We start from the raw sequence: 27,233 nt of genomic DNA on the forward strand, positions 1-27,233 counted from the left end.
AAAATAAATTGCTATGGATTGGTAATTTTATTTAGTAATTTCTCAATCGTTCTCCATTACAACGTTCAGCTTGTCGTATAGTCCACATGCTGACCTCACCAACTATCTTTCGCGGTTATTAAAGGGGAAATCTGGGTAGAAAAACAGCTGCAAAAAAACCCAAAAGAGTCGCTTCAAGTATAATTCAGTAACTTCAAATAACTGTATCGTGGTTTCAAAACCTACAGTAGGTATGTTGCCCCGCCGCGGTGGCTCAGTGGTTAGGGCGCTCGACTACTGATCCGGAGTTCCCGGGTTCGAACCCGACCGCGGCGGCTGCGTTTTTATGGAGGAAAAACGCTAAGGCGCCCATGTGCTGTGCGATGTCAGTGCACGTTAAAGATCCCCAGGTGGTCGAAATTATGCTGGAGCCCTCCACTACGGCACCTATTCTTCCTTTCTTCTTTCACTCCCTCCTTTATCCCTTCCCTTACGGCGCGGTTCAGGTGTCCAAAGATATATGAGACAGATACTGCGCCATTTCCTTTCCCCAAAAAAACCAATTATTATTAGTAGGTATGTTGCATTCCATACAACGCAGTATGCGAAAGTTCTTATCTAGCAAAAAGGACACTTCGATATTATTAGCTGAAGCGTGACGATGACACATATTTCTTTAAAAACTAGTTCTCAATTAACGATTTTACCAAACTCTAATGATTTTAATACTACCTATTGATAGATGGTGAACAAAAAAGTGGTGTATGCTAGTAAAAGCCTCACACCCTTCCCTGCTAGTTGATTTTACTTCCCCTGCTTCTGGTGATAGTGGTAGCGGTTCATCAGAAGAAATAATTAAAAGGAAGGAAAATGTCGGCTATGGAAAACAGGTATTCGGATTGATGTTTTGTGCTAAGTTTACATATTAATGTTCGATCAACGCCTTATTTAGGCGATGCCTTCGGGACCGGAGATGTACCCGCTTAGCCAAGTGAAGGTGCCACTAGGTCGGTGGAGTACCGCGAACTTCCTCTCCTAACCACCGGATTTGGAAGCATCATGGCTCGTCGTGACCAAGGTGTAAGACTGCCGTTCTCAGCGCAGCCATCTCATCCGCGTATCCGCCTTCCCAATGTCGTTATTATAAGCGACAAAATAAACTTCTGCGTAGTTGGCGCAGCTAACTTCGGAGATTACGTGAGCGGCCTCTCATATTAAACGGGAAAGAGTATTTTTGTAACTCGTTCAAGCAATGCCTAACGCATGTATGCGTGTCTTAGAGTAAAGCCTGAAGGCTTTGGAAGATTGTCTCTCTGGTTCATAGGTCATTGATGTAGTTGCTTTCGATCTACTTAATGGGAAGATGGTTTTTGCGGGAGTGTAGTTTTTCTCCCCTGCCGACGTTATTTATTTTATGTCCATGCTTTCTTTTCTTTGACGGACTCGCGGTGTTGCGGAGTGGGTGTTGTGTTTTTGAGCCCGGCGTTTCGCACCGGCGCGTATTGTACCTTTGGTTTACGATGGTCGAGTATTGGTGGTCGACATTTTTCTCGGCGGGCGGAGGATACGCTTTGTAAACCTGTACGCGCCCGTCACGCGAGCATTGACGGGCGAGTTTATCCGCTCGCTTACATCCCACCTGCCTGAATCCGTGCCACATGTCCTACTAGGGGATTTTAATTGCGTCCTGGACACGCTGCGCGACATTCGGGGCCCCGGTCAAGGCGCGTCAAATTACCACGCCAAAGAGCTAGGCAAGCTGGTTCGTCAGCTACACCTTATGGACGCGTGGGTTGAGCTGCACGGGGACCTTTTCGTGGCCACCCGTGCTGGGGCCACAGCGCCAGCCCAATCGACCGGGTGTACCTACATGCGGCCCTTGTGCCGCATTTAGTGTCCTGCGAGGTGGTGCCATTTCCACCCGGTGTCGGAGCACTCAGTGACCACGTTCCGGCCGCAGTATCTTTGAGGTGCGCTTCGGGCCGAATTGCGAGCCCCTCTACCTGGAGAATGGATCCCTCCCTCTTGGCGGACGACCCAGCATTCGCGACATCCGTGCAGAGTTGGCACTTTCTATTGCCCACTCCGATGAGTTCAGCCTCCTGATTTGGGATACCCTCAAGGCACAATGGCGCGAACTTCTCACTCGGACTGGTAAAGCAAAAAGCGCGCGAAAGGCTGCTGCACTCAACGACGTGCTGCGCCGCATGCGCATCGTGAAGCAAGGGGGTGAGCTCACCTTTGCCATGCGAGAGTACCTGGACACTGTTCGCGTCCGGTACCACCGCATCCTGGAGGAGGAATCCCAGGCCTCTTGCACCGCTGCGAAACTCCGCATGCCGTCGCAGGAACGCGCTGACCTCATGCACGCGAACAGAGCGGCCGACTGGCCCGTGTTGGAAGCGTAATTATGCCGGATGGCGCGATTTACGAGCAGGTCGAGGACATCGAATACGTCTTCCGCGAAAACTTTGCCCATCTCTTTGCGTCGCAAGGCCTGCGCGAGTGGGAGGGGTTTGACGCTGCTATAGACGCCTTTTGCGCCGCCCTCCCCCACCCTCCCGACGACGCGGAATCGGCTCTTTGCGCTCGCGCCACACGGGAAGAGGTCTACGCTGTCTTAAGCGACATGAATCGCGTCTCCGCACCGGGGCCAGATGGTCTAGTCGCCGGGTTTTACTACACTTTTTTTTATGTGCTCGGCGACTTCCTCACGCGTTTGGTGAACGCCTTCCTCGAGGGGGGAGCTAAACCACCGTCTTTCAGTGCAGGCCGGATCGTGCTGGTGCCAAAGCAGGGAATGACGCCGTCATGCCCCGCGGCGTGGCGGCCGATAACCTTCTTAATACTGACTACAAACTAGTCGCCTCCCTCCTGGTCAGTCGGTTGCGTCTTCTTTTGCCAAACCTCGTTAGCCCCTTCCAGGCTTGCGCTGTGCCTGGCCGCTCGATCTTTGCGTCGCTCACGCTCACGCGCAATGTGTTCGCATACGCACACGCGAAAGGGACTAGCGGGCTTTTTGTATCCGTAGACCAAGCTAAGGCCTTTGACAGGGTAGAGCATCGCTACCTGTTCTCCGTTCTGCGGTGTTTTGGGCTGCCTGGCATCTTCATTGAGCGCACTGCCTTGTTGTACTCGGGCCTTACGGCCGAACTCTTGGTGAACGGGTCGGTCACCGCTCCCTTTCCGGTGACACGGGGCGTGCGCCAGGGATGCCCTCTCTCTCCGGCGTTGTTCGTCCTGTCTTGGGACCCTCTGCTGAGCAGCGTTGCCTCCAGCGAACGCATCCGCGGCTTTCCATTGACGGGACAGGAAACGATCGTCGTCTCGGCCTATTCTGACGATATTTCTGTTTTCGTCCGAGACACCCGGAGTTTTGAGGGCTTCCTGGTCGTGTTTAACACTTACGCGGCGCTGTCTGGCGCCGAGCTCAACCCCAGCAAAAGCCGGGCCCTTCGTTTTGGAGCCTTCGGTGATCCTCTAACGGTGCCCATTCCTTTCGTGGACGGGGTCCGGGTGATGGGGGTCCTTTTCGAGCAGATCGGTGAGTCGTCCCGGACATGGGATGAAGTTGTCGCGCGCACGACGAGTGCACTAGCGACATCGGCGCAGTTCGGCCTCTCCATGGAAGCAGATAGCTTTTGTAAAGGGCCGCGCGTGCGCCTTTGCGCACTATGTGGCCCGTGTAGCAGAGATGCCGCGCCGTACCGTGAGTCGGCTTGCGTCCCTCGTGGGCGCCTTCGTCTGGGACGGTGGCGCGGCGCAGGTCGCCCGACGCCTTTGCCAGCTGCCGCCTTCTAGGGGAGGACTCGGGCTGCCCTGTGTAGCCACGGCGGCACGCGCGCTCAGCGCCAAACTCGTGACCTCGCTGGTGGAGAGCGACGCATACCTCGGGCGTTCGCTCATGTTTTATTGGATGAGTTTGGTGTGGCGCTTCTTCACCCCTGAACACCATATAGGTCCGCAAGCAGAGAGGCCTCTGCCTTTCTATAGAGCGGCAGCAGGCTTTAAACAGTCTGTCGATTATGACTTGCCAGAAGTCGATCTGACCGAGACGCCCGCGTCTCAGCTGAGCGAGATGGTCGCGTGCGCACGCCTTGGCCCCGACGACCAACGGCGCACCGCAGTACGCAAGTGGCGCACGTGGTATAGAAGTCGCCTACCTCCGGAGGTCCGTCATTTTGAGTGGAGGAGGAGATGGGGTGTACTCCCCACCCGAGAACGTCTCGCATCATGGCGCCTCATGCCCAACGCCCAGTGTGCGCAGTGTGGAGCGCAAGAGACAGCGCGCCACACTTTCTTTCAGTGTCGTGTCGCCCGGATTATGCGGTGGCAAGTAAATCGCATGTTTTCAGTTCGTGCGGGGCCAGGCGTCCGGCAACCACGCGACTATTTTGGAAGATTAGTGTTTATATGTGCAATGTTTATTTTGTGGCGTCGGCGCTGTGTGGCCGAGGCCCGGCGTCATCCGGCGATCGCTGTGTACCCCACGTTACAGAGGCTGCGCCTCCTCATCTGGCAGTGCCTATCTGACAGACTTGAAGTGGATGGGGAGGCGCGGTTTCTGCGAAGGTGGCACACACGCTTCTTTGTTGTACAAGAAGGTCGACTGGCTACGCCGATGCTACGGTATTAGCCAGGCCACCCCCCCCCCCCCCCCCGATTATGCTGTCTTCTTTAGGATGTTTGTTTAATTTTGTGAGAGAATTGCCCTGAAATCGTTTGCCCCCCCCCCCCCCCTCCCCCTGCCTCGTTGGCATCTGGAGGGCAGTTTCTTCTTTTTCACCTGTGATTTCGTGATTTGAGACATGCACAGTGTGTTAACATAAGGTAATGTATTATTTTTTTTGTGTGTGGGTGGCCACCCGCTCTGTATGTATCTTTTGTACCATAAGCCATTAGTGTGTATACATTGTTATGTTTGTTTGAACTGAACAATAAACTTCCCTTAGTGTAGTGGGAGGATGGTGGCTTCCTGGGCTTATGTGGTTGCGATCTAGAGGCACTCGCAAATATGTGAGGGCTGTTGCTAAACTGTTGTCATCGCTTAGATGACGCGTTTGTTACGACGCGCGTCCTTTCTTTCAGTCTTTCCTCTCGGCTTGAGCCAGTGGGCAGGCCCGTGCTATTTCCTTCTTATTTTTCCTGCAGACGCAGCGACAGCAACAACAAATCTGCTCGCTACTCTCTAACCCGACTCTATTTGTGCGTGGCGGCGACAGTGGCTCAGCTGGAGCAAGGGGGCAGGCCCGTGCAATTTCCTTTCTATTCTCTTTTGAAGGAACATATGCCTTCTAAAACAACCTCGTCTTGTCGGACTAAGTGACCAAGTGGTTGAAGCGATGGACTACTAATTCATTGGCCCTCGTGGGTTCGAATCCCATCCCGGAACATCGAGCAGTGGCTTTTTGGAACTTCTTAATCTTTACCTTACATCTACTTTCATGGAGTGGGATGGGAGGCCATATCTGCAAAAAGAACGAATATGTATAGGATATTGCATCGCCCCCAGTCTCAGTGATTTGTTTTTAGCACAACTTGACAGGGACCTTAGGTGCCGACTCGCCGATTTTAATGTAACGAAAGTTTTAGGTACGTAGATGACTTCTACTATTCATTGACTGCACTTGAGACTCATTTGAATCCCTAGCTAAGAACGCACTAACCTTCGTACGCGCGGGCTTAACGACACTAGAAATAACTCACGAGATGCCTTCGGATAATATAGTATCAGATTTCTAGATATTATACTTCTACTTCATGACGAACAGGTGTACTGGACATACGAACCACGTGAGTATAAGCCACTGCTCCCGTGAGAATCGGCTCATTCCAAACTTTTTAAGAGGAGCATTGCAAGATTATGCCTTTCAAAAGTCCTGCCAGAACTTGTGCCCACCAGCTTCGAGGAACAAATCCTCCGGCTGTCTGCTTCTGGGTATCCCACTCATGTACTTGTCAGCGTCGCGGAAGGCATTCTTAAACCGAAGTGTTCAATACAGCCCGACGCTTTCCGGGTTTCTGCTGGGAAGCACAAGACTGCTGTGAATCCGTACACACGGCTTGTCCCATCGACTAAAAAATATTGGGCAAAAGGTGAACGTCCGAGTGGTTTTTTTCTGCTCCAGATAAGCTTCATAAACTGTGCAAAATGACTAACCCAGGCGACTCTCATAAGCTTGGGTGCAAGAAGCGGCACAGTGACAAGTTCGTCAAATGTGCGGAATCGGTCGTGTATAATCTGCCGATTTCATGTGGCAAGACATATGTAGGACAAAGTGGGAGGTGCATTAACGACCGCCTCCGTGAACATTGTAGAAATGTGAGGGAAAAGTGTGGAGGGTTCCTGTGCGCGCACTGTAAAAAGCGTGAATAAAGTGATGACCCCAGTGAGGTACCCATTTCCGACCATAGTGCCGAGCCCTGTGCGAAATCGAGCTGCGTGCCTTTCTACAAAGAATGCACCATTGTCACCAGAAGTACCTGCCAACTAAAGCATGAAATTATCGAGGCAGAGATCATAGATATTACAGGCATATTTTTAGCGCAAAGGATGGGACGAGATACAGACAAGACGAGCACGGGCGCTACCAAAATTCAGTCAGGCGCGCTGCTTCACGTTTCAAGGAGAAGAATCTCTTGTCAGCAATCCATTCCGGAAACTGAGCAGAAATGGCAGTCCTCAGCCAGTCTCGTCCCGTCCTTTGCGCTAAAAATATGCCTGTAAAATCCGAACACCAACTAGCCCAACAACTCACCCTGTTGAAGATCATAGATAGTTTAGGGGATAACTGCGTGTCCAAGCCGTCCATCGCTTTATCTCCCAAGGAATTACAATACTTGCGTCATCATTGGCTGGTTTGCGGACTATGCATTGTGATGACCGGCCACGATTAGCCTTTATATATGCTGCTTCGCGGTTAACAGTAAACTGTTGAAAGTTAGCGCTCGTGTGTCTCTCGTATTCTTTGCCATCCTCGTCTGGTTCTGCGCTTCAATTTTATGCTATATTTGCATGCACGTTTAATTTTTATTGACCATGAAAACATACAGGTTAGACACCTTGATCCTTTACTGAGGCTTCTTCACCCGTAATTTTATTTCTATACAATTTCTGGGAATCCTCCTGCTCTTTAATTTACGCCTAACAGTTTTCACTGTGCTGATCGTGTTTGTTTTTTAACAATGCAATTGGATAGGATTGCCATCCAAGCCCAACTGTTTCGCAGGAGCTGCCTCGACACCAAGCTAAAGAGCTTACGCAGAAGGCTGGAATACGTTTTGAAGCATGTGTGTGAAATATATGACACACAGAGCGGCAGGTAAAAAAATCGAGTCTGTGATTCCCCACATTCTCGACAGGGATTCAGATATTAAAAGGGCCCCTTCGCTGCAAGTATTGCATGCACATCTGCAGTCTGTGGAAATACTCTTCGCGGAAATTTCACATCACACATTTACCCACTTCTAAACCAGATCCTGAGAAGCAAACCTGTCTGCACCCTAGCCACGGTTGCTTGAACCATGAAAGAAAACAATGTATCGGTTTCATACAAAAATGACATGAGGCAAAACGAGTCAAGCACTTGAGACGTGCAAGACAGGCATCTCTTCAGACCAGTTTCCTTTCATTCTGTGCTTTCTTGATGGATTTGTCCGTTTGTCATGTAAGTGCTCTGGCGAACTGGGAATGCTTTAGACATCATACTTGCAAAGATTCTTTTAAAATTATGAAGCATTTGAACGGCAGGCAGGTGACGCAGCTCGCCTTAACGCCATATAAGAGTGGCCACTCTGGCTTTTGATGTTATGATTATATATGCTGCACTGGTGTGCACTATGATGCCACTACATTCCAGACATTCAAAGACTACATTGCAGAAATGTACGAGTCCCAAGTCTCGTCATAGTTCCTTCAGAAAATAAGGTGCTGAGGATTCTTGGTCAACACCGGCTTTCACGCAGGTAATTCATAAACAATGAAATCATCATTCACGTTCCTAAAACTTAATATAGTGTGCATCCACAAAGGTAAATACCATATAAATTTGTCCTGCTGTACATGACTTCTACCTTAGGGCCACAACCCATGGAACAGGTAAATACGTGCAGCATACAGCAAAACGCCATCAGAATGAATGCACATTTATCACTTCAGTATTTTCTAGAACATCATGTCCACCACGAATTTATCTGGTGGGCTTTGGTTTGGTGTCTTAACTTCAGAATTAGATATACTGTGAATAAGAGTTCATGCGGTTTTTAGGAAAGCCCATATAACTTTATTGCCACCACATTTCATATCCATTTTGATATCTAGCTGTTTGTTCTCTGTGGCACGGTAAGGATTCACGTGAAATATGGTTTTGTACAGGTACTCTACACGTCATTCACTTGAGGTTTCATTGCGCGTAAATGTTCATCGGTGCTGCATGGATACTGCTAGTGGAGATTGGTAAGTATTTTTTAGCACCAGGCTTTCGTAAGGTCTATAATGTTTTGCAAGTGAATTTGTGTGATTTCTGTCTAGTGGCTGAAATGCTTTAAACAGGCGAGTACCATGAGACGGTAGTGTTATGTTTCAACAATAAACGCCACATCGCACTTAGCGGGAACACGTGTGTCATTTGTTTATTTATAAAGTCTTCTATGCGGATGGCACGGCTAACCAATATGACACCAGTCAGCTGAACTGGTCGTAGCAGTCTCGAATAATAAAAAGGTTTTTGTAAAACGGTAACCTGATTTGATACTAAACACATAGCACTAAATGTGAAACACTAAAAGATTACCGTTTGTGCCTTCCGTCGGAAAACACCACCAGTAATAGGCTGTCTGCATCCCGATTGAAAACCTATTGAAAGACTACAAAACTGCAAATACTTGGAAGTAGCCCCTGATGAAGCTCTTCACTGGATGCCTCACATAGATGATTTATGCAAAAAGTTTACCTCCGGCTACTACGCACTAAGTAAAGCGCAGAAACTTTTCGAGCACATGTTCCGCATGGTATAGCTTAATATTAAGGCGAAAGCCTTTAATTGCTCATACTTGCGGCCATGACCTTGTCCGATCTCAAGTCACGTCCGCTCTCAGGTCATGTCACACCGATGGCAAAATTAATTCCATGAGAAAAACAGTCCTTGCGCACGGCGGGATTCGAACCACCATCATTCCGTTCCGCAACCGAGCGTGGTAACAACCACGCTACTTCCCGCGAACGCATATGTAGTTCTGCTTATTAGTAGCGCAGGCAGGAGCTTATTATTTTTCAATCTTTTTAGGTTGCCCCAACCTAATATATGTCTAGCGTAAGGCACGGGCAAGGGCACATTATTTTTCGCTCTTTTTATAGCACCACAATAATTTTTGTCTAGCGTAAGGACGATGGAAAGGGTTTGCGGAAAGGCCTAGAATCAGAAGGATGCCTCCTAAACGCCCTCCAGTGTCTCCAGCATTTCATATTCACAAACAATTGTGTACTTGACATCTTCACCACACATCAGTGACACAAGCAGGAACACCGCGCTAAAGGCTTTCGCCTCAATGCAGTTTAGGTCAACAAAGTGCCCCCCCCCCCCCCCTGAATTTTGTAGCGATAGCTACATTGCAGTAGCATTTCAAACCTTCAGTGTGGCGGCGCCGCCACCCCATGGCTGCGCTGCCACGCTGTCACGTGGTTGATCACGTGGTGCGGAGCAGCTGCCGGCGTGGCTGATCACGTGGTTCGTCACGTGGTTGGTCACGTGACCAGCCACGTGGTGCTGGCGGCGCGGCACGCCCACGAAAATAAGCTGCAACAGCTATGCGCATGCGCCGTGTCAAGTGGGACGAAGATGAAGAAGGAACGCCCAGCGAAACGGAGCGGCGAAAGACCGACTTTGCAATTCGACTGAGCAAGTTCCACTCGGCCAGCTGTAGCTATCGCGTCACTCCAGGTTTTTTATTCTATCATTCAATATATCGTGCGGAATCTTGTGATTCTAACTTACCATCTCACCTGAAAAAGTTCGGATCTTTCAGAAAACGTCAGCGGGAATAATGTAATTTGTACCTCGAGCAACGGCTACAAGACTGCTGTCTAATAATTAATAATAATGATTCAACGTTATTCGTGACTAGGCCGCCATTTTTATAACACCGATCAATTAGTACGAACCATCCGCGCCTCTCATCCATATTGAACTTTCCCAAACGTGACACTGGGCAGCACCAGGCACGTATCCAAGGGGGGGGGGGGGGGGGGGGGGGGGACCCGGGCCTCACCCGCCCCCCCCCCCCCCCCCCAATATCGCGCTCACCCCTCCTCTCCAGTACTGTTCTTGTTAGCATGGGCCCTGCTCCCCCCCCCCCCCCCCCCCCCCCCACGGCTTCTGCCTATACAAACGCCTCGGGCCCCTCCAGAAAAAAAAATTTCTGGCGACGTGCCTGTCAAGCACAAGAAAATAGTCTGAACTTACCTTTATCTTATAACATATAAGGGCGACGCTTATAATCTTTCATCTGGGCAAAACTATGGAACATTGCGTGTGATCTAAAACACACACCGGTCTTCGCGTCGTCATTACCAACCCCGCTGTTTCAGCAAGCATTGAAGCACAAACTAAATACTGCTGTTCGCAGAATTTCTCCCTGAAACGGTTTTTTAGTGCACTAGCACTTATAGTGGCCATTCTTTTTTTTCTTTATTGCCTGGCTTTGACCCATAACATTTACACAAGAAACACTCAACAAAAAACACACAAAACGCTATGTACATACGACACTGTCGTGGTCAGCCATCATGAGTCTGGCTTCGTCATACTAAAATTCACGAAGCATACAGAGCGGCTCTAGCCTCGAGAGCCACTCGGGAGGCTCCGCAGCTGCTTTCTGGATGGCCAGAAAGCAGTCCATTCTTTCCCGAAAATAAATTCGGGCAGGTCGTGCGTCTCTGTCACAATAATAGCCTGCCATTCTGGAGCGCCATATACTGTGGAGGCCCAAGAGCATTATGAGATCAAATGGTACCCCATCCTCATTGTCTGTGCTTAAATAACGAATTCCCTGCGCGTCAAGTGGTAGCTCTTTCTTTATTGTCCTTTGTAACACATCCCAAAAATAAACCCCTTCCCAGCAATGCAAAAAAAACATGGTCTCAGAAAGAGCAACCTGGGGCGCAACCCAACCCAAGTCCCACCAATGGCAAGCTCACCTGCCCACCGGGTGGCTTACTCCCAAGGTGTAGCCGGTAGTAACCAGGCGAGAATGCCAATTAGTCGGCACCGGCCCTAAGTTCACCGAGCTAAGTGGAATGAGCAGCAGTGGTTAGGAGGAGAACGTGATTCGATTGATGCTTGCACAGTATTCAAAAGGAAGAAGTTTGAGTGGTAAAGAGACACAAAAAACCGTTTAATGCATAGAATCTTTGGGCGGGCCCTCATTCCAGGAGCTCATTGGCTTTTGCCGCCGCTCTTGCCCAGTTCGCCAGCGAAAGCTGGTCGTCCGAATGTGAGCCGGACAGCGTCGCCTCACAGTCCTCAGTTGTTGGGTTATTGAATATTGGTATAACTGGGTTTTTCTTGTGTGCCCATACCATGTGGTATAAGTCAGCCAGCCACTTCACAGCAGAAGGCGCAGTGCGGATCATACGAATTTGTAAACATGTACCTGCAATTGACAGCATTTATATATAGTATTAGATCGAAATTTCCTTACAATGACCCCTTGCTACCTGTTTAGATTTTTTTGCGGTTTGGCGTGTATACTTTCCTCGTTAATCTCAAATGTTGGAGTAAATCCTCGTAGCTTAATAGCGGTTCAGAATAAATGCGTTCCTGCGAATGTTGAGGGACCCGGGTTAATAGCGGGCGGGCGGCGGCGTGAGCGCCTTCGTTTCCAACATCCCCAGAGTGTCATGGAGTCTGTGAGGGGAAAAGGCCCCCAGCAGGTTCGAGCGTCCTCCGAGGTGGGGCCCCGGAGGATCCAGAAAAGTCGTCCCAGACCGTGCACGTCCGTAGATGTAACAAAAATGGTTTACTTAATATAGGAGAGCAGTCACTGATGAGTATGGAGCTGTGCGGCCGAGGGTCGAGGAGTGGCTCCGGTGTGAGGTTCCGCGGCCCGTCGCCGGCAAGGCGCCGGGGCCAGGTACCTCCGCAGGGTTGTTCTTCCTGCGGCCGGAAGCCGGGCGCGGAGCACCAGCACCGGTGGCGCTGACGACGCACCAGAAAGGTGACGGCCGCCCAGGTCTGGGCACCCGGGCACGGCCAGGAAGGCACCCTTTCACGGCAGGGGGTCCCAGCCACGGGACGGCAGGCCCGATCCCACAGCAAGGCCGGCAGGATCTCCGGGCAGGCAGCACCTGCCTGTTCCCGGCACGGCGCCCGCACTCCGAGGCAGCGAGCGACAGGCAGGAGACACGAGACAGCAGGCTCCTGGTTGAGCAGAACTGGGCGAGGACGGCTTCCCCAGGCCTGGTCACCCGGGTTCAGGAAGCCGTTCAGCCGTGACCTCGCCTGCTCCGTTGCTCGAGCTCGTCTCCTCGTGCCGTTCGCGCCGCGCCCCGCGTCTCACTTCCTTTTCTTCACCTTGCTTCTCCCGCCTGAGCGAGCGTCAGGCCGCCGCTAGAGCTGAGGGCGCTGGTGGCGCATCACAAATATGCCCCCCCTTTGAGAAGTTTTTTTTTCCCGAAAAACAAAAAACTTGCACCAAGCACTGGTCGGCGGACTGCACCACACCACACTGAACACTTTCCCACGCGCACCACCGTTCACTGGCTGTCATGTTGCACACACACAAAACACACAACAAAAATGTAACTACACAGGCACCACCAAAGGAAGTTCACACAAAAAGATTGGTTACCCGACCAGTCAATAGAACGTCTGAAAAAATGTCGCGGTGAGCCTCCAGCAATCTATCTAGCGCGGCTAACTGCGTCTCATTCAAAGTCTGAGCTCGCTTGATAGCTCCAATCCCAGGACCAGGATTCGCACTGAAGGTTGGCACTGGAGTTTCTGCCTCCACTTCCTCAACGACCACGAACGATGACGCTTGGAGGGCATTCACTGGCTGGCGTTCTTCATAGCGTTTCAACATGTTTATGTGAAACAACTTTTTTCTGGGGCCCACGTCAAGCCAGTAATCGACTTCGTTCTTTTTGCCGGTGACCGCAAAAGGGCCTTTCCAATGCATGATGAGCTTGTTATGAGAAGCGGGTAGAAGGATTAGCGCTCGATCACCAACCTTCAGTTTCCTATTAGAGGCGCGCCTATCGTGGTACATCTTCTGTGACCTCTGCGCCCTCATTAAATTTTGGTGTGCGAGCTGCAGCGTGCCTTCTAGACGCTCCCTCAGATCTAGCACATAACCATACGTTGTCCTGACAGTGTCAGACAGGTTTCCGGCTGTCCAGAGCTCTTTTAGAATGGTAACTGGCCCTCGGACTTGGCGACCGTAGATGAGCTCAAATGGGGAAAACCCCAGGCTAGCTTGCGGTGCTTCTCTGTAGGCGAAGAGCAGTGGAGCAAGATAACGGTCCCATGCCTTGGGGTGTTCTTGGCACAACTTCTGTAGCATGCTCTTCAAGGTCCCATTAAACCGCTCCACAAGCCCGTTGCACATAGGATGGTATGGTGTCGAACTTAAATGTTTTATAGCTAGCAAATCGTTCACTTCTCGCATAAGTGCAGATGTGAAACACGAAGCCCGATCACAAAGGACCTCCAGTGGGAACCCAATACGGGAGAACATCTCGAGAAGGCCTTCCGCCACAGTGGCTGAATCGATGGCAGGAAGGGCTACCGCATCGGGATACCTGGTGGCAAAATCCACCAACGTGAGGATGTATCGGTTCCCTCTAGATGAGGTTGGAGTCAAAGGTCCAATGATGTCCACCGCCACCCGCTCAAAAGGTGTGGAAATAATAGGCATACGTCCTAATGGAGCGTTGCCCAGCTTTCCTTTCGGCACAGTCCGCTGACAGGCGTCGCATGACTTCACAAACCTTTTGATGTCGGCTTGTACCCCTGGCCAGTAGAAGTCACCCAGTACTCTCGCCGTAGTTTTCTTTACACCCTGATGACCGGCAAGAGCACTCTCATGTGCCTGCACAAGGACCTGATGGCGCAAGCTCTTCGGAACCACCGCCTGTTCAATCGTTTTGCCAGGGCACACTTGATACGTCCGGAACAATACGCCGTCAACCAGATGGAAGGTGTGGGAGGACTCGGCTTTGCCGGGAAAGGTTGTCCCCAGTTTCTTCCGACACAGGTCTAAGCTAGTGTCCTCTTCTTGTTTCTTGCGGAACGCCAGGCGAGACACGTGGACCGCGCTCTGAGAGAGATCCAAGATAGTCTCCGAAGCTTTCGCCGCCACAGCTGTGCAAGGAGCGTTGGCCTGCGTAGCCGGTGCAGAATTGGTCCCCTGGTCCGCAGAGACTGATGAACAATTATTTGAGTTCTCCAAGAAAGGAACACGTGCACCCGGGACATTGCCAATTAACACGTCGTACAAAGGCGTCGGTAAGCACCTTGCAATAGCCTTGCCCGTAAAGTACGGTGATGTGACGATCACCTCCGCCTCAGGAGCTTCTATGGTGGAACCATCCGCCAAAAGCAATGTCGCTCTTTTCCCAGTATAAGCTGCCTCGGGCACGAGGGCCTGGCGTACGACGATGCTGTTACTTCCAGTGTCCCGTAGCACTGACACTCTTTGTCCAAACACTTCCCCGTGCACCACCGGCATGCTGGCAATCGGTGGAGAGGGTCTGTGAACAGGATCTGCCGCTTGGACATCTAAACGCTCTCTTCCCGGCGGTGAATCAGGGCAAGAACCTTGGGGTGACATGAAACATGCGGATGTCTCCCGGTCACTTGAACTGCAGCGCCGGCATGATTGTAAGTCGTGTCCAGACTTGCGGCAGAATGTGCAATATGGGGCCTTCGGCTTCGAACGGCAATCGGAAGACCTGTGTCCGACCTTCTCGCAGATGAAACATCGAATTTGTGACTTGGGATTAGGAACCGTGATTGTAGGCTTCACTGAACTCTGCTCACTCCGGTGTTTGAAAGTTGCAAGGTTATTCTGTCTCTGAGCCTCCAGGAAATGGTCGGCGGCCTCAACAATCTTTTCAACCTTTTTACAATCCCTTTCTCGTAGAAACAAGACTAAACGATTGTGGCAGTTGCTTATAAACTGCTCAGCAACAATCATATCGCGCACCACCTCAAAAGTGCGGCCTTCTCCCCGCATTTCTACCCAGCGGTCAAAGAAACTGAAAAGCCTCGTGGCGTACTGAGAGGCTGTCTCGTCATCGTGAGGCTTGCTCTGCCGAAATCTCTCCCTATAGCCTTCAGCGGTAAAACGAAATCTTCGTAGCAGGGCAAGTTTCGCTTTCTCATAATCCATGGAGTCCTCTGGAGATAGCCGACCAAAGACTCTAAGAGCTTCCCCGCCGAGACAGAGGCTCAAAGCCGTGGCCCACTTCTCCTTCGGCCACCCTTGCCCTGTGGCGACATGTTCAAAACGCTTCAAATACGCGTCCAAATCATCTCGTGCCTCATTAAACGTTGGTATCAGGCCATGTGGGCTAATGGGAAAAACGGTTGAAGCACTACGCTCCGCACTTTCAGCGTTTGGATTAGGAGGAGGATTTTCTCTTTCTGATAGTTTAACTCGAAGCTGTAAATTCTGCGCTTCTCGCTCTAAGTTCTGTGCTTCGAGCTCCAAACGCCGCTTTGTGGCTTCCCGATCCGCAGCTCTCTCCTCTCGTGCCTTGCTCAATTCCTCCTCTACCCACTCGCGCAACTCGCGTCCCTACAAACCCAGGCGCTCTCCTACCGCGAGAAAATCTGCAGCACTCATTCTGTCTTATGAACGCTGTTAACTGGTAAACGCTGCTCGGCCTGGTCCTGTCGTAGCGGACGCCAAATTTGTGAGGGGAAAAGGCCCCCAGCAGGTTCGAGCGTCCTCCGAGGTGGGGCCCCGGAGGATCCAGAAAAGTCGTCCCAGACCGTGCACGTCCGTAGATGTAACAAAAATGGTTTACTTAATATAGGAGAGCAGTCACTGATGAGTATGGAGCTGTGCGGCCGAGGGTCGAGGAGTGGCTCCGGTGTGAGGTTCCGCGGCCCGTCGCCGGAAAGGCGCCGGGGCCAGGTACCTCCGCAGGGTTGTTCTTCCTGCGGCCGGAAGCCGGGCGCGGAGCACCAGCACTGGTGGCGCTGACGACGCACCAGAAAGGTGACGGCCGCCCAGGTCTGGGCACCCGGGCACGGCCAGGAAGGCACCCTTTCACGGCAGGGGGTCCCAGCCACGGGACGGCAGGCCCGATCCCACAGCAAGGCCGGCAGGATCTCCGGGCAGGCAGCACCTGCCTGTTCCCGGCACGGCGCCCGCACTCCGAGGCAGCGAGCGACAGGCAGGAGACACGAGACAGCAGGCTCCTGGTTGAGCAGAACTGGGCGAGGACGGCTTCCCCAGGCCTGGTCACCCGGGTTCAGGAAGCCGTTCAGCCGTGACCTCGCCTGCTCCGTTGCTCGAGCTCGTCTCCTCGTGCCGTTCGCGCCGCGCCCCGCGTCTCACTTCCTTTTCTTCACCTTGCTTCTCCCGCCTGAGCGAGCGTCAGGCCGCCGCTAGAGCTGAGGGCGCTGGTGGCGCATCACAGAGTCCATATGACTATGGAATAGTAATTAGGTGGTAGCCTGGTACCACCTAATGGGTCGTAGCTCCAACCTACAATTGACGCCATGCTAGCGTACATATACGCATTTGGTCTAATTACCCAACTCGACTGACATCTTTTTTTAAATTTCATCATGTTCATCAGGGATGAATCATTCAGCGTCTTGCGCATTATTTTCTGAGAAATAAGAATTCTGATTCTCAAACGAGGCATCGATGCCTAGTGTACATTTAGGAATTTCGCCCGACTCGTATACGGTCAGAGCGAGCAATAAACCCGCGATAAGTCTTTCTGTCGCCTTTCTTTCTTGTACAGTGCATATGACCTATTTTTAACATTCATTCCAGTCTCTTGACAAAATGTGAAATGCTCTCATCTGCATAACGCTGAGGCATTTCCTGCTTTAATCTTAATATCACGCCTCTTCCAGAAGATGACATTAATCCGGAGATCAAAAGCAGGAATCAGGCACTTTTTTTTTCAGCAGTTTTATTGACGTCAAGTTCCAACCTTTAGGTGTAGGTCTTAGGTATCTGCACCCTACGCATCGATCCCTCGTTTCAGAATGAGAATTTATATCGGGATCGATGCGTAGGATGCAGATACCTAAGACCTACACCTAAAGGTTGGAACTTGACGCCAATAAAACTGCTGAAAAAAAAGTGCCTGATTCCTGCTTTTGATCTCCGGATTAATGTCATCTTCTGGAAGAGGCGTGATATTAAGATTAAAGCAGGAAATGTCTCAGCGGTATGCAGATGAGAGCCTTTCACATTTTGTCAAGGGACTGGAATGAATGTTAAAAATAGGTCACATGCACTGTACAAGAAAGAAAGGCGACAGAAAGACTTATCGCGGGTTTATTGCTCGCTCTGACCGTATACGAGTCGGGCGAAATTCCTAAATGTACACTAGGCATCGATGCCTCGTTTGAGAATCAGAATTCTTATTTCTCAGAAAATAATGCGCAAGACGCTGAATGATTCATCCCTGATGAACATGATGAAATTTAAAAAAAGATGTCAGTCGAGTTGGGTAATTAGACCAAATGCGTATATGTACGCTAGCATGACGTCAATTATCGGCTGGAGCTACGACTCACTAGACGGTATCACGCTACCGCCTAATTACCACGCGAAATTTTCTTTGTTTAGCTACTCTGCAAGCATCCTTCGACTCACGTTCTCCTCCTAACCATCTACTGCTCATTCCGCTTTGCTCGATGCGCTTAGGGGCGATGCCACCTAATTAGCGTCCAAGGCTCTCACCAGGTTATTACCGGCTACAACTTGGCAAGTAAGCCACCCGGTGGGCACGTGAGCAGTGGCGCATCGACACAAGGCAGTTGCTATGGCAGGTGTTGCCATTGGTGGGACTTCGGTTGCTTGGACTGGGTTGCGACCCAGGTGGTTGTTCCAGACCACCGTCTCACGATTAAATGGGCTGCCGCCTGACACCGTGGGCAGGTTGCCCATCATCCGGTAAGCAACTCAGCAGTCTGCCACAAAAAAAGCTTCAGACAGACAGAAAAATACACAACGCCCAAATGCGGGGACTGGCCACTATAAATGCTAGCGCAACAAAAAAAAACTTTTCACGGGAAATGCTGTGAAGAACGAAATGTTGTTTTATACTTTTTCCCCGATGAAAGATTATAAGTGCCACATTTTGGATAAGCCCAGATTTTAAAGTTCTTGAGTGTTCTTTATGCACCTTTCATTAGTATTGCAGAGAGTTTAGTTCTAGGTTATTTCACATACGTGATACATCATGAAGTTAAAATGAAGTAAGCTTCGTGCACTAAGGAAAGGATTTAAATAAGATAATGATTCATTTTACAGATGTATCCAAACATTACCATCTAAGCTGTCCTCATATGGCAGCGTATAGGCCTTCGCGAAGCTGTACTGCGTGCAGATATCTCATAGAAAACTAATGTACACAACCCTTCTTGTGTATCATACCTCAGAAATGAATTGCGCACGTTTAATTTTATACCTAGCCGTAACGGTGGCTTAGTGGTTATGGCACTCGGCTGCTGACCCGAAGGACGCGGGTTCGATCCCGGCCGCGTTGGTCGCATTTCGGTGGAGGTGAAATTCTAGACTCCCGTGAGCTGTGCACGTTGAAGAACCCCAGGTGGTCGAAATTTCCGGAGCCCTTCAATACGGCGTCTCTCATAGCCTGAGTCACTTTTGGAAGTTAAACCCCCATAAACCAAACTTGATAATGGGCGATTAATTGTAAAGAATTATTTCCAGCTGCACTACACGCTCTTAACCACAAAACAGCTGTCAAGGTAGAGCGCCGGTCGCGACATTCAGAGGTCATGGGTTCGGATTCCACTGGCGGCGGGTATTTTTTGTGTTTTTATTAATCTCACATTGAAGATAAGCTAATAATTTAAAAACATGACATCCCTTATGCTTCTTGGTTTTGGTGACTGTTGGCTCCCGTCTAGGATGCCATAAAAAATTCCTACTTCGAAATTGTACATTCTTTAGCTTGATTCTGATGTGTTGCATGTTACTCTAACTGACACAACTTTTTCAGTCAAGAATATCAACTAGACCCTATAAAAAATGCCCATTTTTGTCATTGTATGTTAAGAACTAAAAAGACCTTCATCAGAACAAATAGTACAACCATTGTAAATAATATACGCCCAAGATATTTGGCTCTGCCATACTGTGCCGCAGGTGAAGCATCGGAAGACTACCTAACCTCCTCAAGGTGATACGAGTGGCCGTTGTCACATGACCCTCCGTGAGTTCATACTTCCACATGTGTTACGAGAGTCCAGTTGCATGATCTGTAATCAAGCGTCTCGCGAGTGTCACGTGGGTCGTGGTCGGCCAGGAAGGGCGGAAGCTGCGTGAGAACCCTTTAGTGCTACCTATGGCATCAAGACTGCCAGAAAAAAAAAAACACCTACGTGAACAACTCCATTGTTGTCCATCCCCAGCGATGACGTTTTACCTTGCCCCAACCCAGGTGTCAAGACCCAAACTACTGTAGGAAAGTTGCTGGGTACAAACTGCCTAAGGCTCAAAGGTAAATAATCTATCGTGAACCCGGGCTACCTGCACCTCACACAGTTTATCACGCAAAAAAATGCGACTAATAAATTATATGTCTCTACCTGTTCAAGAGTTCAAAAAATGGTTTGACCTGTCATTTTAAAAATTCCACACAGAGCTCACGACCCCCAGTCACGCATCCGCAGATGCGTCCGTCAGGATGGAATACATTCTGTAAACTTTCCTGGTAAAGGTGTATCGAAACAAGTAAAAATATCTTAAAGGGGAGCAAATGGTTAGTTTTTATAACATAAGCAGGCTCCCCTTTTGAAATGTCTTTGCGCGATTCCTGACGGCACAGCATATATAAAGGAAAGCTCCCGAACGGTGGATCACAGACAACCACAAGCTGGCCGAAATGCAGCTCCTCACGATTTTTGCTCTCTTTTGTCTGTTGGGTAAGCATCCTCACAAGTAGTTCCGAACAGTGTTAAAGCAAACATGACTTTTATGTCGAAATGTATCGAATTTTTAAAAGATCTGTACAATCCAACTTTTTTTATTTGACTCATTACCTGTATTTGAAAATGTATGTCAATGGTTTACGGAGCTCCTTCATGAAAGGAGTCTGAGGTGTTGGCCTTACAAATTGTTAATTATTGCTAGGAGCTTAACTGATAAGTTGCTTCCATTTTTACCTAAAGCATATTTGCCTAAGAACTTTCCCGGTCATTACATTGTTAAAGTCCCCCACAACGCTTCAGTCGTAAGCCCACCACCAACCGTCTCGTAACATTTATATTTAAGAAGCCGATGTAGCAACTCATTTGAAATATGAGCCTGCAGCTTCGTACCACTACATTGAATATACAAGAAGATTACTTTTGTTAGTAGCCGATGTTTCTGCCGGACAGTTTATTATTTATTTATTATTTATTTACAGAAGACTGCTGGCTTTATTGCAAAGCCTTAAGCAGGAGTGGGTGTAAAATACACTTTGACAAAAAGAAAACCTCCCTGAGGTACACGCAACTCAGCACACAATACCGAAAAAATGAACGACGAAAGATACACTCCGTAGAAATTTTAAAATAAATGGTGCAGACAATATAGTATTCATGAAAATGCATCAGAATACTGTTTCAGCTCACAGGTGATGTGTGGCGCAAGATATTCACTGTATAAGAAATAACTATTTATCAAAATATGCGATCAACTCATTCAGCCTAATATGCTCAGTAAATAATGCTCAGAAACGCTTTCAGGCCTTTCTGCCCTAATATAATACTCTATTAAGCATCTTGCTTATGACAACTACGCCTGTATACGCATTATTTGACGACAGCGCTCAAGTGTAATTGAATTAACTTATATCGGCTGTTTTATTACATACCCGCTTCGTCTATGCTCCAGCAAGCATGCTACTTTATGTACTCACACAAGCTTGTTATCACTTCGATTGTTTTGGGTCCTCTTTCTGCTATTCTTTAGTAAACCTCTCGATTCTTCATCTCTTATTGTCGGTTGCGAACACTTTTTAGCTCTACAGTGAACGCGATATCTAGCTTCTATTATGTAACTCACACTGGGGCGCATCTTCACGTGAGAAAATATTATAGCAGCCCTTCTATATTATGTTCGCTGTTTATTCAACGTTTAGGGTCATATTTTCTATTTTATAATAACGAGTTTGTGTACTATTAATATTTTAACTTCTGTCATTTTCTTGTGATCGTCACATTGCTAACCGTCTAGATATTTTTTTTTAGGAAACCGGTGGGTGGACAGAATTACTACACATGTACGCTCACCGACGTAGATTATGACTCAGCCATACCATGGCTAAATTCATTATTCTGAACCTCATTTTATTTTCTTCACAGGAACCACGCTGTCAGCACGTAAGTACCGTTAATGTCAAAATGTTCCTCGGCTCTTGAAAAGATCGTACACGGCGAGGATACTATCTGTGAACATCTTCCACATAATAGCAAAACCACCAAACTACAGCGCTGTGGCGGCTGTTCTACAAACCAGTAGTTGAAAGAAAAGGTATATTACTAATGCACACGCTTGATTCCATGTACCTTTCTGAGGCAAATTCGCGCATAGCACCCTTTTCCCGCGTTTTTCAAGCCCGGTGCGACTTTATAGGTGGTAATGATATGCACTGGAGTTATTGTATAATCAAAGCTACGCTGAGGAAAGTTTTCAGAGAAAAATTTTTACGAAGAATGTTTGCAAACTTTTATAATGTCCAGCAATAATGTGTATACTATTCCCGGCGGTTGCAATAATATTAGGGTTACAACTGGAGCGAGAGATAAATTTTCAATCAACTCGTATACCTCGTTCCGAAACAGTTGAGAAAAAAAAGTAATATTTCCAGAACATTACTTTCAAGCCAAAAATTTTCAGGAGCATAGTCTTACTGACTGTTTGTGAAGAGTAGGCCTTTTCTAGCCTTTTTCCTTGTTCCTAATCTTTTTATTCTCTTCCGCTGAATCTGTTGAGTTTGCAAGTTTTTTTATGGATGCGTTGTGGATTTACAGATCTCCGGGTAATGGTGCAAAAAGGTTCCGTTACCCCCCGTAAATGTTGAAGCGCTCTGATTATTCCCACGTTTTCAACTACAAAGCAGAAAATGAAATCCTGAAGAAATCATTCCGCTTAGTTCATAGCTTCATAGTTGCTATTCTGTGTAAATAGTAAATTTAAGCAACAAGCACACACCTAAGTTTTCTACCTTGCTAGCTGCAATGAGTGTATTAGGAAATCTGAACCAATGCACTGCATCATAAAAGAACAATGTTTTCCGTATGAAACTATACAAAATCAAGGGAACGTTCATTTTTTTCTGCTCGCTGCGAAAGCAAGCGTTAAAAAGTACTCTACGCTAAAGAAAAAGCGGGAAGTTAGGCATAATTTTAAAGATATCGAAGGCTTACTATAAAACCAGCTTGAAAGAACACTGAGGACGACGGAGAATAATTTTTGTTCTGAATAAAAATTGATTCTGCGCCTCATAGTGGCTGTGGCGACGTTTGTCATGACGCAATATGAGAATTTATTTTTCGGAAAAAACATTTCAAATGTTTACCGCCCCAGATCTGTTTCTGAGATTGATTGAACGGCAGCGTAGCCTAGCGTCTGGGGTGCGCGCCAAAAACCGTCTCGACGCACCTCAGTTTACCTGCGAAACGGCCGCTGGTGGTGACACCTGTATTTAGTTTTTTGCCTTTTCTAACATACGAAAGCTCTGTTTTCAGTGCAAGTAGTGGGTTTGTCATTAATATGTGCAGTAATTTATTGATAGAGGCAAACTTCAATTTCGCGGGTGTCCACTTTAAAACAAAAAAAAAACTGCCTTTTTCGAAGTACAAATCTCAGCACAGCAAACCGTGCTCTTCATCCGTTTCATTTGAGCAATTTCACAGAATGCGCATTGCAACGTCTGACTGCTCATCACAAATTGTGGCTGCACGGAGCCAAAATGCATGCGCTTTCGAGAAGCTTGCAGGCAAAGCAGCCCCTCCAATAACTCGACGAAATAGCTAAGATTTGTTGGGACACAGCACCAAGGGTAACTGCGTTTTCGGATTTCTAAAAACAGATATATAGATATTACTTGTGGTACCCTACAGGCTTCTCGATAAATCAGAAGACTAACGGTAATATTTAAAAGTTAAGCACTCATTATTAGTTAACCAGCCTATTCGTTCGCACGTGTTAGCTAAATTGTGAGATGCGCTACACCTCTGACCATGCTATGCCGAAACAAAAAGCGCTTTTTAAATACAAGAAGCCTATTTTGAAAAGTTACAAAACATCTTGGGTGAAACACTCGGTATATTAGACCTCGGCAAAAGAATCCTGCACATCTGTTATTACATTTTGTCTTTTTACTGCTGCAAGGAGTACCCCAAGGGCACACCATGAGGTTAAGGACACAGCGCTTTTTTACGACACTGCTTTTTTTTTTTCTAGGCGCCCAAGAAGACCGTTGCAAACGGCGTCCAAAAAGTGCTACGGGCATGTGCCATAATGGAAAAGTGCCTAAACTGCGCTTTACATATAACCCTAGCACTGGAAAGTGCGACCATTTCTATGATTTAAGATGCAATGGACAAATTCTCAACAGTTTTGAGAATTTTACGGAATGTATGACAGCGTGCAACCGTAAGTCAATAGCCTCACACAGGCTTACAGACTTGACTATAAATTCTATATTTCATACGGGCTTCGCGATAGAGGGTGTTCCAGAAAAGACCATAGTGGAAGTTTGGAATTGTTAAGACACGATTTTTGGCTCCTCTTTTCTCCTTGTCTTGTCGCGCTAAGACCCCTCCAAAATGTGCTATAAACGTGAGGTGTTTTGCTGCCAGCTAAAGTCCGGTTCGTTCGTTGAGTGCCCTGAGAAATTACTTTCATTCCCGGGCCATATCCGTTATCTCCTGGCCTTCAGACTACAGCAACTGCGGAGCAACAAATAGAAGCTGCGGTCACACCTGCGGAGCCATGGTCCATCCCGATAATAGGCGTTCCAGACTTCATGGCATGAGAAAGCAGCCTGCTCTATCATATCAAGTTACTGTGGGGTGAAACTGACAATCTTAAAAGTGTCGCAATGGATGGGCTTTAACCCTAAAAGGCAAATTTTAGTCACTCGAGGATTCATGACTCATCGACGGTGGAAGGCGGATTGGCCAAAGGCACTTTCCGAAGTATTTCATCGCACAAGAGCGGAGCACCAGGCCGGGGGAAATTTTTTGCACCCTGAAAAATTGGTGGGTCCTGCGGCAAAAAAAAAAATCGCTGGCGGTTTAGCATTGCAAAGAACGAAATATTGTGCGGTAGAAACCATCGCACCTGCATTTCTTTATTTTTCTTTTTTTCTTTTTACCGAAGCGCGGCCTTGTGGTAGAGCATCCGGCTCGCATTCGGGAGGTGCTGGGTTCTAAAGCTGGCCAAGCTTTCTTAAAGGCCAATTAGACAATATTCACATCATCAATAAGGCGACAGTAAAATGAGCAGAATATAACTCACCTTTTCATATATATATATATATATATATATATATATATATATATATATATATATATATATATATATATATATATATATATATATATATATATATATATATATATATATATATATATATATATAGTGCCAATGAATCGCTTAAAGAAAATTACTTATAAAGCAGCAGAACAAACAACCATGCCGCCGGTGGGATCCCAACCCACGACCTCCGAATATCGCGTCCGGTGCTCTTACCAACTGAGCTACGGCGACGGCTGTCCAATCTGCTGCTTTCGTGGGTATTTATGTTTTACTGCGTGTAAGCGAACCTTGAGAGTGTGGCGTGGCGTGGCGAGGCGAGAAACTAGAGCTCAAAAATTCGCAGCATCTTTGATGCTCATCTGTTAAATTTTGTGCTCTCTACTTCTTTTCAAAGATCCACAGCTGAACGGGGAAATTTTATGAAACCTGTTTTTGCTTTACAGCCGATTCAAAATGCCTGACGACTCCTGAAAAGCCTTTCCAGTTGATTCGATTGAAAACCTCTTTCTTTTTTGACATAAGTACAATGAAGTGCAAACAGGAGAAATCCCTCATACGACCAGGCATTGGCCCTAAAATTAACAGATTCTTAAAAGAGAAAGATTGCAAAAAAACATGCGAGCCCCATCTTATTGAAATCGTTAAGAGTTCAGGTTAAGCAACCGAAAATAAAGTAAGTTCCAAAGCATTCTGCTTAAAATATAGTGCGTGAAAAAATTTCTGGTGAAGACCGTGCCATTCCGCTCCTGGAATGCACGCGTACTGCACTGTGTTCTTTTGCTATGCACAAGTGCAGAGCGTTTCAGCAAACAAACCTCTACCGGCACATTTCGTTGCACTTGTTTTTCGTATCACAGCCTAGGAGAATGGCCATGTCTCAAAGGGCAACTTCAAGCAAAACGTCGACCCCGGTAAAGCTTTCTTCGCCGCCGAGCGTCAAGCGCGTCGCCAAGGCCTGGCCTACACTCTGTACTGGAAACGCCACTGCACACGACATTCTTCCTTTCTAATTTCTCGGCCACTGCTTCAGAAGGCGATGCTGCTGTCGCTTCGCTTCCCTTCTGGCTTCTGAGGGCAGCTTTCCTGCTATGAAGGCGTTGTTGTATGGTTTAGAAATTTCTGGCACCCTTCCCTATCGAAAAATCTCATATGGATGCATATGTGTCTCGTATGAATTTATATGTGTCTAGTATGTGGTCATACAAGATGATATGTGTCTAGTATGTGGTCATACGAGTTGATATGTGTCCAATATGTGTTTCGTATGGGCTGATATGTGTCCCTAGTATCCCTCGTATGGGTTTATATGTGTCCTTCGTATCCCTCGTATGGGCTGATATGTGTCATTCGTATGCCTCGTATGGGCATATGTGTCCTTCGTATCCCTCGTATGGGCATATGTGTCCCTCGTATGCCACTATGGGCTGATAGGTGTCTATCGTATCAGTTGTTTGAGCCGAAATATGGATTTCGTATCACCCGAATGGGCCGATGTGTCTTTCGTATCACTCATTTGAGGCAAATGCAGCTCTCGTATCACTCATATGGGTGAACTGCGTGTCTCAGTGAGCTGATATTGTCACGAACCCGAAGACGACAAAGTTGGCAGTGGCGTGCACGGAGCGCTCGCGCTAGGCCCACCGCCATTAAATCATTCCATCGCCATCTGTTATGTAGTACTGTCTTCACCTGCTTGCCGTCGCGTAACATTTGGCGTGAGGTGCGGAGTTCATCCCCATCCTGGTCCTGGAGCTTCGGTGTCCTGCGTGTGCCGTGGTCGTCGGTCGTGTGTTCCTGCCCGCACCGCCCGGTTGTGCCCCAGCCCGCCAGACCAGAACCGACCATGCCCCGGCCAGAAGACACGACAACTTGACGACGCCGCCGCTACTCAAACCTATGACCCCACCGACCCTAGAAGTCGCCAACATATTCGAACACAGTCCCTGCCCATGCCGTTCGGTGTGTTCATGGGCCTCGGCCGTCGGCTCAAGGTGACCTAGCTAGCTACGGCCCGGAAGCTTCTTGGACCAGCGCTCATCTGATCATCATCTGTTCATCTCTTTCATCGTGACGGCAAACCCTGCATCTTCTTCTCTTCTGTGTTCATCCGTCCTGTCACGCTAATCGTCACGCACTGCGTTTCGTCTTCACTGCCGGTCTTTCAGTTCGCGCGATCGGGACGATCGCTCGGCAGCCCCGGGTAGTGTCACGGACTCGAAGACGACAAAGTGGGCAGTGGCGCGGCACGGAGCTCTCGCGCTAGGCCCACTGCCATTAAATCACTCCATCGCCATCTGTTATGTAGTACTCTTCACCATGCTTGCCGTCACTTAACAATATATGTCTTTTATAAGGCTCGACGTATGAAATTAAATGGATAACATTTCATCTTGTCTTTCACGCGGTGCATTTGAGCTCATAATTGAAGAACACAGGTGATCAAATTAGATTCCTCTAACGTGGTGGGATGTTAAATCCCAAATATAGTACCATTTTATGCT

At 48.2% G+C, this 27,233-nt stretch overlaps 1 protein-coding gene across 1 annotated transcript; it reads left to right on the forward strand.

Moving 5' to 3' along the window:
* Window positions 1-20,055: 20,055 nt before the first annotated feature.
* LOC144134488 (uncharacterized) lies at window positions 20,056-25,594 on the forward strand. Its single transcript, XM_077667397.1, has 5 exons — window positions 20,056-20,123; window positions 21,549-21,566; window positions 23,653-23,844; window positions 25,176-25,253; window positions 25,590-25,594. Exons 1-5 carry the CDS (start codon window positions 20,084-20,086, stop codon window positions 25,592-25,594), a joined length of 333 nt encoding a protein of 110 aa, XP_077523523.1. The 5' UTR covers window positions 20,056-20,083.
* The last annotated feature ends 1,639 nt before the right edge of the window (window positions 25,595-27,233 follow it).

This window comes from Amblyomma americanum, chromosome 5, assembly GCF_052857255.1.
Source record: "Amblyomma americanum isolate KBUSLIRL-KWMA chromosome 5, ASM5285725v1, whole genome shotgun sequence".
Lineage (NCBI taxonomy): Eukaryota > Metazoa > Arthropoda > Arachnida > Ixodida > Ixodidae > Amblyomma > Amblyomma americanum.

Coding starts and splice junctions, on each gene's coding strand:
- LOC144134488 (XM_077667397.1), top strand. CDS start 20,084: ATGCAGCTCCTCACGATTTTTGCTCTCTTTTGTCTGTTGG. Junction 23,845..25,175: donor ATGTATGACAGCGTGCAACC/GTAAGTCAATAG, acceptor TTTGCTTTACAG/CCGATTCAAAATGCCTGACG.